At 34.7% G+C, this 11831-nt stretch overlaps 1 protein-coding gene across 1 annotated transcript; it reads left to right on the plus strand.

Annotated features, from left to right (window-relative positions):
• The first annotated feature begins 611 nt into the window (after nucleotides 1–611).
• LOC117904867 (kelch domain-containing protein 4) lies at nucleotides 612–10926 on the plus strand. The gene is made up of 20 exons (XM_034817672.1): nucleotides 612–792; nucleotides 884–970; nucleotides 1249–1317; nucleotides 1426–1558; nucleotides 1658–1704; nucleotides 1836–1922; nucleotides 3795–3856; nucleotides 4246–4288; nucleotides 4394–4474; nucleotides 4890–5006; nucleotides 5599–5704; nucleotides 6312–6375; nucleotides 6799–6841; nucleotides 7230–7499; nucleotides 7582–7743; nucleotides 8124–8246; nucleotides 9285–9434; nucleotides 9702–9788; nucleotides 10362–10430; nucleotides 10544–10926. The coding sequence occupies exons 1-20, from the start codon at nucleotides 661–663 to the stop codon at nucleotides 10652–10654; spliced, it is 2043 nt and encodes a 680-aa protein (XP_034673563.1). The 5' UTR covers nucleotides 612–660; the 3' UTR covers nucleotides 10655–10926.
• The last annotated feature ends 905 nt before the right edge of the window (nucleotides 10927–11831 follow it).

Raw genomic sequence — 11831 nt, forward strand, 5'->3', positions numbered from 1 at the left:
AAAATATTTATCTTTAACTCATACATAATTATAAATTTAATTTTTATTTTTTAATAAGACTTAATTTGAATTTAATTTCATATTATTATAAATTAATTTTATAAAATAAAAGTAATAGGTTGTCTTTAAAAACAATATATATTTTTTCATTCAAACAAGTTTCTTGTTTTTTATTTTAAAAAGCCATTTTTAAAAATATCTTGCCAAACACTCTAGTTTTTAAAAAATTATAAATAAAAAAAACCATTTTTTGTTCTCCATTTAAAAATAATTTTTAAAAACACACCATCCTTAACCTTCTTACCTTTTTTTTTTTTTTTTTTGTCTCATTTGGACAAAAATGTTATATTATTTTCTTGTAAAAATAACCTCTTGTTTGAAAACTTAAATATAAATACTTGAAATAGTGAAAGACATTTATATTAAAAATGAATTATTTTTCAAGAAAAAGTATGGAAAGGGTTAGATTCTTTGAGAATTATTTCATCTTTTTTAATAAAATATTTTTTAAATAAAATTATTTATTTATTATTAAATCGAAAATTTGGTGTTCATGATACGACGTCGTTATATACCGGCAATAACAACCCTACGGTGTCTCGCGGCCTCTTCAGTTCTGAACTGAGTTGTTTCGACAGCGTAGTAGCAGCGGAGTGGGAAATGGGGAAGAAAACGAAAAAGCCCGGGAAAGGAAAGGAGAAAACAGAGAAAAAAACTGCGAAAGCTGAGGAAAAGAGAGCTCGCAGAGAGAACAAGAAGATCTCCGAAGAAGATGACATCGATGCCATTCTGGTATAATCTATATTTCTCTTAATCGAATTTATTTTCGCAAGAAACAGATGGGAATTGAATCATGAATGATGTTGTGTATTTGGTTCCGCAGTTGAGCATACAGAAGGAGGAGGCTAAGAAGAAGGAAGTTCACATCGACGAAAATGTCCCTGCGCCGACGCCTCGCTCCAACTGTTCCGTACTGTTCTTTCCTTCTTCTCACTTATTTTTTTTTTCTGATAAATTTCTGAGTCTTACACATGTTTTGGTTTAAGAAGTTCTGTTTTAATCGCAAAACCTGAGAGAATGAATGGGCATGTTTTCAAAGTCCAATCATTTCAAAGTCCAATAAATGCCATTCTGTTTATTGGTTTTATTTTCGAAAACAAAAGGGTTTATGAAAAAATCGTTTTGATTGTGTTACCAAACAAGCTTGAATTTTACTTCAATTTGATGATTTTGTTATTCATGGTGTAGCTGACGATGAATCCCTTGAAAGAGACGGAGCTGATTCTTTATGGAGGTGAATTCTACAATGGCAACAAGGTCAACTTTTGTATAATTGAGACATGATGTTCTGTTTTTAGAGAATCTTGATTTGATGCTAATCTTTGCTCATATTTGGAATGTGTATATGGAATTGGGATGTTTCAGACATTTGTATATGGTGATCTTTATCGACATGATATTGAGAAGCAGGAGTGGAAATTGATATCTAGCCCTAATAGTCCACCTCCTCGTAGTTCTCATCAAGCTGTTGCTTGGAAGAATTATCTCTATATCTTTGGTAGATTGACAAAATCCTGGTCCTATTTCTTTAAAAGAAATTGTGACAACATATGTTTGGAATTTGGGATATAATGATATAACTGTTGTTTTTCAATAGGTGGTGAGTTTACGTCCCCGAATCAAGAGCGCTTCCATCACTACAAGGTACGACACTTGCCATGTTTCTTCTTATTTTGAAGAAAACAATATAGTTTATTGTTCATTGGAGTCTTGGTTGTGTTTCTATAATTTGTGTTCAAGGTTAGAACAATGCATTTGCTATTTTGTTGTTGCAGGACTTTTGGGTGTTGGACCTGAAAACAAATCAATGGGAACAACTAAATCTGAAAGGATGTCCAAGTCCACGGTCAGGTCATCGAATGGTGAGTTCTGATCTATTAAAGGGTGTCCAACTAATCACAAGAAGATCTTGCTATTCTTGTTCCCACTGTTTTTTTGGAAATAGGCTTTAATGAAACTTGAGTAGCATGCCTGTTATTCCCACACACATATCTGTAATCAGAAAAACACAATTTACAATGGAGAATTCAATTTAAACATAGTTTTGGTGCAGTAGCAGTGGAGTGGATGTGATGAAATTTGCCATGGTGCTTTTGGTGGAAGTGGTGTTATGAAAGAGAGGATGATGGAAGTGGTGGAGACAATTGGAAATGTTAGTTTGTGTGGATGGTAGTGGTTGTGTCAAGTTTTTGACAACTTTCCTTCAAATGATGAATGATGAATCCTCTTTAACTTAAAAGTTTACCTTAGAATTCATAAGGGATTTACTTGTATATACATTGTTTCATTCGATCTTTTTGGGTCCTAACTTCGCCTCAATTTTGATGCCATGAGAGACTTTTCTAACCATGACATATTTGTTCTCTTGAGCATTATGTTTAAATATATTCAACCTTTTGTTTCTGATAAAGAAAAGGGAAAAAAGAAAAGAGATAAGAATAACATTGACTAGTGGATGTGGTGGTGACAAGGTGGGGGTGATATTGTAGTATAGGAAGCTGGAACTAAAGGTGGAGAAGGTGGCTCTGGAGCTGGTTTTGTAGCAAAGATGGAGTTGGTGGTGGTGATGCCATTAATGGATGTGGTGTTGTAACATAGTGATGGTGGTGGGGATGTCCATGGTGGTTAAATTAGACTATGAAAGATTCAGATTTGTTTTATTGCTCCAGGAAATGTTTGGGTTGGGTAATCATTCCTTATTGGAGTTTCTTGGTTGTTTGGAAGGGATTAGACTAGCTTAGGTTCTTAGTTTCTTTTTCTGCTTGTTTTCTTTTTGCCTTTGTGATTTTTGTATACTTACTATGTACAAAGCCACACCTCTCAACCTTTTTAGGTAATTATTAAGATATCTCTTATTTCAATATTCAAAGGAGAAGAAAAGAAATCTGTTGGTGTCAGTAGGCAGGAGCACTATGGTAGCTTTGTTTTGAAGGTTGAGATGGGATGTTTACTGTTAATTAAAACAGAGGGTAAAAAATTGTCTTCACTTAGAACTTAAATATTCAAACTAAACATGAGAGTTTTAAACTTGAAGGATTTTGGAGTTTTGGAATCTAGAAACCTGTTGATTTTGGTCAAAAAAAGGCTGGCTTGGGTGAAGTCCCAAGATTTCAAAATCCATGGCTCTAATTCTTTCCAAGAGGTACAGGTTGTATGACCAACTCAAAATTGTGTCTTTGTTTACTAGTAGTACCTTTACATTCTCTCTTAACTCTTTTGAGATTGAGTGCTCCTTTTGTTTGGACAATTAAACACCAACATGTATGTTAGAATGTATGAGTGTCATAAATTAATTAGAGGACTATGCTTACTGGAGTGACTACCTATTTTATTTGAGGAATGGTGAGTAAAAAGATATAATTCCATATGGTTAAGTCAGAAGATCCATGGGTTGAACTAATTGCCGAAATATGCAGAAAAAAATATATATTTTCTTGAAAATTGATTTAAGTTGAGCATGTTTATTCTTATTCTGTAGCTTAAGGAGAAGTAATTAGTACTTGGAATATATATCACTGAGGACATCTATTCATTTCACTAGCACCATGAAAAGTCATGAAAATTATTCTTTGTTGTAATATTTCTTGTGATTGCACATGATTGATTCAACACTGAATTATGAGGGTTCTAATGCCTGTATTCTATAGGAATGTATCATAGGTCATTTATTCATCTTATTTGATATTTTGCACTTTTTCACTTTTTAAATTAATTTTATTTTGGACATGTTACAGGTTTTATACAAGCACAAGATTATTGTTTTTGGTGGCTTCTATGACACTCTCAGAGAAGTAAGGTTGTTTTTTTGGCCTTTATCAAGCATTGTTAAGGTGGCATGAATCTGATGAAGAAGTTTGGCTCTTGCTTAAGTTGCTCAAGAAAGCATGGTTGATGTATATTGCTCAAAAAAAAAAAAAAAAAAAAAAGAAGAAGAAGAAAGAAAAAAGAAAAAAGAGTATTATTTTCCCCACTAATTTGAGATTTTCAGCTTGTGGCAATTTGGAGGACCAAAGGCAAAACTTTTTAGTTGTTTAAGAAAATCTGAAAGATGGTGGCTGAACCAAAAAATGTAGAACCTTGGTAGTTATAATGCCATTTACTTGCCATGGCATTTCATTCTACCATGTGAAGGTTGATATATTTTTTTTCCTTTTTTTTTTTTTTTTTCTATTTTATGTTTTGCAGGTATTTTAATGATTTGCATGTATTTGACCTGGATCAGTTCAAGGTGAACATATTTGGCCATTATTGTACTATGCTAACATTATGTAACTTTTTTAAGTTAAGGTCCATGTTTGTTGTTTTATTGAAGTAATTGCAATTTGCATTGCAGTGGCAAGAAATAAAACCTAGGCTTGGTTCCATGTGGCCAAGTGCCAGGAGTGGTTTTCAGTTTTTTGTGTTCCAAGATGAGGTGGGTGATATAGAGATCCTCTTTATTATGGTTGTTGTGGAATATTCTCTGCTTATATTGAACTTATTTTCTAATTTAAATATTGCATGTGTTTATTGGTTTATTTAATTGCATGCAAGGTGTGCTGCAGTGTCCAGTTTTTATAACTGTCAGTTATATATGGGAATTCGTTTCAGGTTTAGGAGGAATTTATCATATGACTATGAATTCTTGTTTGATTTGTGGCTACATTTTAATGTGTTTTAGAAACTGATGGTCCTTCCAATTTTACTAACTTGATGATTTGATATAAAATTTGTAATGTCAATGCTCCTTTTATGAATTTAATGGTGCCTTCTTTTTCCTCAGTATTAAGTAAAGTACGCTTGACAGAAAGTTGAATCTTATATTTTGCTTAATACCTTTATCATTTCAGATCTTTCTGTATGGTGGCTACTCCAAAGAAGTTTCATCTGATAAAAACAACTCAGAGAAAGGAATTGTTCATTCAGACATGTGGTCCCTTGACCCTAGGACTTGGGAGTGGAACAAGGTCTGTCTTGTTTTCTTACGCTCTTTCTATGGTGCTTGTTTATAAAACTATATTATTGTCTATTTAAAAAATAAAAAAAAGAAGAAAAAAAGAAAGTGGTCTGGATTGTTTTCTTTTTGTAACTAATCAGTGATGTATATGTCAAGAAAGGGAGGATTAAATGGTTTTTCCATGTTCAAGGTTTGAATCTTATGTCTGTGGTTCATTGTGCTGCATGCCTTACTTTTTATAGTTTATTCATTTAGTTTCAGGTACTTTATTTATTTGTAAGTCAAAATATTTTAGTGACATTGCTCCTAATAATTATATCACAAACCCTTGTAGAGGATTTGCAACCAAATGTTGGATATAAATCATTTAGTTATTTTTTTATATAATTCATAGGAATATTAATAATTCTGTAATCTTTTCAATATCAAATGATAATTCATGACAATTTTAGAAACTCATGCCTTGCCTTAGTTGTACATTTGTATATATCTTCTTTAAATAAATTAATGCTAAGTAACTAAAAAATTTTGACCGCCCTACTTCTCCGTCAAAGAGCATGCCTGATGTCTATGTTTCTACTTCTGATTTTCCTTTCTAATAGGTGAAGAAATCTGGGATGCCTCCTGGACCTCGTGCTGGGTTTTCTATGTGTGTCCATAAAAAAAGGGCTGTGCTATTTGGGGGTGTAGTTGATATGGAAGTTGAAGGTCAGTTTCTTTTACTTATACTAATTTCTTTTTCCTTTTTGTGTTTTTGTTAGTTAAGTGGCAAAGGGGATGTATATCTGATAGATTTTGGTTTGATTTATACTCTCCTTTCAAATATATCTTGCCGCTGTTGGATCATGGTTTTTGGTCTGAGCTTCCTCTGTTCTGTACTTCTCTGCACCAAAGTTTTAGAATTTTATAAGCTTGGAGCTGTAAGATTCAGTGTTTCCTCCTATTGAAAAAAGATAATAATAATAAAAATAAAAATAAAGACAAAGACAAAACCATAATCTTTCTTTTCATCCGTAACAGGGACACCTAGGTTAATAGGATGCATGTCATGTAAATCAAGTGGAAAAGGCCCCACTCAACCAGTTGGGAAGGGGCTTTGTTGACTGCAGTTGGTTTTCTTCCCCATTTCTGAATTTAAATAGACATATAACGATACATGCCAGTTGAACCAGGATTAAGTCATGATTTCATTTGTGAAAAAGATTAAGATTTTGATTTCATCTATGAAAAAGATCAAGACTTTGATTTCATTTGTGAAAAAGATCAAGACTTTGATTTTATTTATTTATTTATTTTCTTTTATTGTTTTTTTCAGGAGATGTAATGATGAGCTTATTCTTGAATGAGCTCTATGGATTCCAATTAGATACTCACCGCTGGTGAGTTCCATGCCACCTCATTTTAACTTTCAGCAAAGGTCGAATGATTTAACTTAATATCAGTCCCCTTTTCATTCTCACATATTTGCTGTGACATTGATTTGGTACTTTTGTGATTTTCTTCCTATTTATGGCATTGATTTGGTACTGTTGGACTTTTGTAGTACAACTATGGTGCTTCTTTATGTAAACAGTGTGCTACCTATTAGCCTAAATGGTTCTCTAGGTAAAAGGAAAATAATAATATATTTCCCAGTGGATCCAATACGAGGCACTGTAATGCAGAAAAATTATATTCATCTTTTTCTTTTATCTCCTCCATCTTGAATTATTTTACAATACAGTGATTGAAGTTTTATTTGAACACTTTTTTCTGAAGATGTGGTCCAACTCAGTGAAAAATTGTTCAAACTTTTCATTTAGGTACCCATTGGAGCTGCGGAAGGAAAAATCAACAAAAGATAAGGTATTCTCTAGCAAATTTGTTATATTAATAGTTACTATTAGAATGTGCCAACACTACTCCATCATTATCTGTGTTAACATTTCATGTGTGTATGCCTATCTGTCTTATTTAGTTGTGGGCTATGTAAATGAAGCAAAAAGCTGTGTTATTACATTTATATAATGATGCAACTATATTCATGTTCATATGGCAGAAACATAAGTAGTTAAAATTTTCTCATGTTTAGTTATTCTTGCATTTTCCCCAGAAACTACCTATTTTTGTTTTTGGAATAAATTGCTTAATCATCAACATATTTTATAGTTTCATGCAGGAATTATTTGGAACCTATTAATGTGGTATTTGTATTCTCTTGATACCATATGGTGGTAGTTGATTGCTTTTGCAGGTCAAAAAGAGTTCTGATAAAAAATATAATGGGGCTACTCTTGACAATAAGATTGGTTCTATTGATCTAGAGAAGTGTGAGGAGAATAATGGAGATGATAATTTGGAATCCCATGAAGAAGCAGCTGACCTAGAAAGTAGCATTGATGAAATATCTCGTCATATGACAACAAACATTACTGTTAATGATGGTGGACCATCCATCAAGTCTGATGGAAGACCTCATGAATCTGGTGCCCAATTGGATCTGCAAAATTCCATTTCATCTGAGGTTTGTGATAGTGGATTGCAATGATTGTCTGTCACATTTATTTTCTTCCAATATTGATTTGGGAATCTGGTTTAACTTCTAGATTGTGAAACCTTGTGGCCGTATCAATTGCTCCATGGTTGTTGGAAAAGACACATTATATATTTATGGGGGCATGATGGAAGTCAAGGATCAAGAAATTACACTTGATGATTTGTATTGCCTTAATCTCAGCAAACTTGATGAATGGAAGTGCATCATACCGGTTTGTTGCATTTCCTTCCCTTTCACATAATTCTTGCTACTTGTGCATGCTACTTGTCAAGTCTTAACTAAATCTTGAACTGATCATTAAGATCAAATGTGGCTGGATCTCATATAGTATGAAAAATAATCAATTCTTTGGGATGCTTTTTTTGGTGCTTCACTTCTATGTATACTTGTTTTTCCTATCAAAATAGATATAGTATGACAAGGTCCCTTGAAGCTTGCATCTGGATGGAATGCCATGCTTTCTTTGATTTTATAAATGAAATTGTTATAGACATCCTTATTTGTTTTACAAAACATAGTTTTGTCATAGAAGATGTATATAGTTGATTCTATCTGCCTTACAGTGCCTGCTCTTTTCCTTTTGAACTTCAGGCTTCTAAATCTGAGTGGATAGAAGCTTCAGAGGAAGAAGATGAGGATGAAGACGAAGATGATAGTGAAGATGAAGACTGCAATAGTGGAAGCAATAGTGATGAGACTGACGACGATGTAGAGGTATCTCTCTTTCATTGATTAGCAAGAATACCTGTGTTGCTTTGTAATTAGCTAGCTCTTGATCCTATTGTGAATTAATTACTCCTTTTCTCTAAAAGGAGTTTTAGGTACATGCTCCCCCACACATCTTCTCTCTCTCTCTCTCTCTCTCTCTCACACACACACACACACACACACGCACGCACCCTTCACACGCACACAACTTGCCAAAGTCAAGCTTGCTTGGTGAAATTACACAGACACACTGCACACACACAACTTGCCAAGATCAAGCTTACTATGCATCACAAAATGAATAAAAGAAAAATGAAAAAAATACCCAAGTACCAAAAACTATAAGAATGCAAATTTCCAAACCATGAAAAACTCAAGCACCTTCTCTAGCAGATAAAGCATTTCATTGTCTCTTCCATAAAGTCTACATTGTTTCTTCTAAATTAGTGCATTTCCATATCTCAAGAGTGATTCTAACTCGTGGTGAAATATAAAGGTGAGATCAATTGGAGTATCTGTTTTAGGTAGTAGGGTGCATTGGCATGAATTCATATGCCTTTTCAGATGATTCTGACACCATTTAACTCTGACTAAATTGACCTAAAGCATCCCTGCTTCCATTTACCCGAGATCCACTGCTAATACAATGTCGAAATCATAACCTCACACTATGATCAAATCAGTAATAGATGTGAGAGAGAGAGAGAGGGAGAGAAAGGGAGGGAGGGAGGGAGGAAGAGAGGGAGTGAATTGAAGCATTCTGTAATGGATGAGAGCGAGGAAGCGAATTGAAGCATTCGGTAACAGATGTGTGTGTAAGAGAGGGAGAGAGATAAGGAGGGAAGGAGGGAATTGGAGCATTCTGTAATATAATGCACGCATTGAACAGAGGTGGTATTTGGAGCTTGGAGAAACATTCTGTGTTAGTTTCAACGTATGCACACACACATTCATGCCCAAAAATAAAACAATTTTAGATGTTTTGCATTGAACAAATGTGTGCCTTCTTTGATTTGTTATCTACTTTTTGTTCATTCTATGAAGGCTAAGGATGGATCAAGATCCCTCGAAATGGGAGATGCTGTTGCTATAATCAAAGGTGAAGGAAAGAATCTTCGGAGGAAGGAGAAGCGGGCTAGAATAGAGCAGATCAGAGCCAATCTTGGCCTTTCAGATTCACAGAGAACCCCAATTGTACTATTTTTTAATTTTGTTTCAATTTTTATAACTTTTCTTAGATTTCATTCTGGGCTATAGGAACTGATTTCCCATTTCCTGAATCTTTTAAGGAAATGCATTTACATCATGAACTCCTGATAATAAAGGGAGGATCTTTGCTCGCACCTGCTGATTGTAGTTAGTTTTGTGTTGTGCATCTAAAGGCACATTTAAACTCCATTCTTTTCATCTCATCCATCATTACTTTGTCAACTGATTGCTTATCATTTGTATTTTGTGAAGCCTGGAGAAACCTTGAAGGACTTCTATAAGCGTACCAATTTGTACTGGCAAATGGCGGCACATGAGCACACTCAACACACTGGAAAGGTCTGTTCATGAGTTTTAATATTAGCTGGTAGACATTTTGCTCTCTTAGCTCTTGTTCATTGTCTTCAATTTACTTGACCAATCAATTGAGGTGAAGGTACATTTTATTTCAATTCTTGAATGTCCTGCTTCCTTTTTTGGTTGTGGTGGTGCTGGTGGTGGTTGTGGTTGTGGTTGGTGTGTGTGGGTATGGCAGAGTGGGTAGAGACTTAAGAGGGGGTTGAGGGATGGTTGTTGGTGGAGAGCTTTGTTGGTTCTTGCTAGGTCTTGATCTGTCTCTTTGTGCTCTGGATAATGTTGAGCAGCTCTGTTCCCTGCAGTAAAGTTTTTCCTTTCACTATGCTGATGATTTTATTTACTTGAATCCTGATTTCAAATCTTCTTCTATTTAGACAATGTAAGGTGATGAGAAAGGAAAGAATCCTTGAAATTTTCTAAATGGTTTTGCTTTTGCCATACTTTTCTAATATTTGCCATGTGGTACTAATGGCGTTGAATAGAAGTCTCCCTATGCATTGTGTACTCTCCATGAATGCATTCAAGGGTGTTGATATTGTCTCCTTGGAACTGCAGGAGCTACGAAAGGATGGTTTTGATCTTGCTGAAGCTCGATACAGAGAGCTTAAACCAATCCTTGATGAGGTGATTCTTTTAATTTGTTTTCCAAGATGTGTATGGTGCTGCCAATTGAAGATGAAACATAATTATATTAATAAGGGTATGGCATCATGTCTATCTTCTTCGTGTGCATACAGTTGGCTATACTAGAGGTAGAGCAGAAGGCTGAAGAGGCTGAAGGAGTGGAGACTAGTATGAGAAAGAGAGGCAACAAGAAAAACAGCAAGCGTTCAGCTCCCCAAAAGTAGTTCGAGCTTCAAGACATACCATCAGTATGAATTATTCAGGTGATTTAGTTGTAATATTAAAAATGTCACAGTTTTCAGTACAAATACGCGGACACATGCCTGCGCAGCCCCGCATGCACACACACACCATACACGCACCCACCTTGGTGCTGCACTGAGTTGTTTTTAAATATTATTAGCAGGAATTGATCCAATTTTTTGAGGCATTGTTGTACATTGTGGTGGTTTTGTTTGCCAAATATAATAGAGCTGAATTTGCTTTTACAGATGCTTACGATATATCACATTCTTTCTGTTATTATTGAAAGCAAATTGGATTTGAAGTAGTGGTTAGTTTTGAGGAAAATCTATATGGAAATGCTTTTGAATTTAATTTTATTTTTTGTAGTTCTTTTACAACTGATTCTATATAAGTTTAGGTAAAATTATGTTAAAAAATTATTCAATGATTGATACAGCAAGTTTCCCAGAAAATCAGCACACCACAGCACTTCAAATTGCAGTACCAAACACCCATTAAACAACTCAAAAAGGAGGTATAAAGCAATACGCCAAGGATGATTTTAGAAATATAAAGGAGGATATTTCAGCAATAACTAGTGCTGTTGATCGTGAAGTTAAAAGGTTAGGTTAGTCAAAGCAGTGTGCTTGGCATGGATACATTAAAATGGTACATATTTCTACATTTATCTCACTACATCAACCAAAGAAAATGCTCTCTGGTTTTCCAGTTGCTAACAATGGTAGTCAGCCGTGAATAGACCTTGGTCTACAACAGGATTTTGAATTGAATCCCAATCATTACTCCATTTAAACCCCAAGTGATCATAATAGCATGTCTCCTCCAGTTCAGCAAGAATTTCTGAATTGTAGTAGTTGAAAAGGTCTATGTCCTGGAGCCCAATGCTCTCGGTATAAGCACATCCGACTTGAGACCCCAAGGAGGAATTGCCTACTGCAAATACCTTTTGTTGGGAGGGCTCCCAGTCGTTCAAGCAATTCAGATTGACCACCTGAGTTTTCATGCTAACTTTTGAAGCAGGAGATGGCATCTGAGGTTTTTGGATCTGCAATCCAGCGATTGTCACTTCTGGATTGCGAGCACAGAGGTGTGATCATGACAGAGCCGGACTTATCTCTTTCTGGAACTGAAGTTTCCAGACCAACAGCATAAGCA

This window comes from Vitis riparia, chromosome 17 (genome assembly GCF_004353265.1).
Source record: "Vitis riparia cultivar Riparia Gloire de Montpellier isolate 1030 chromosome 17, EGFV_Vit.rip_1.0, whole genome shotgun sequence".
In the NCBI taxonomy this organism is placed as follows: Eukaryota; Viridiplantae; Streptophyta; class Magnoliopsida; order Vitales; family Vitaceae; genus Vitis; species Vitis riparia.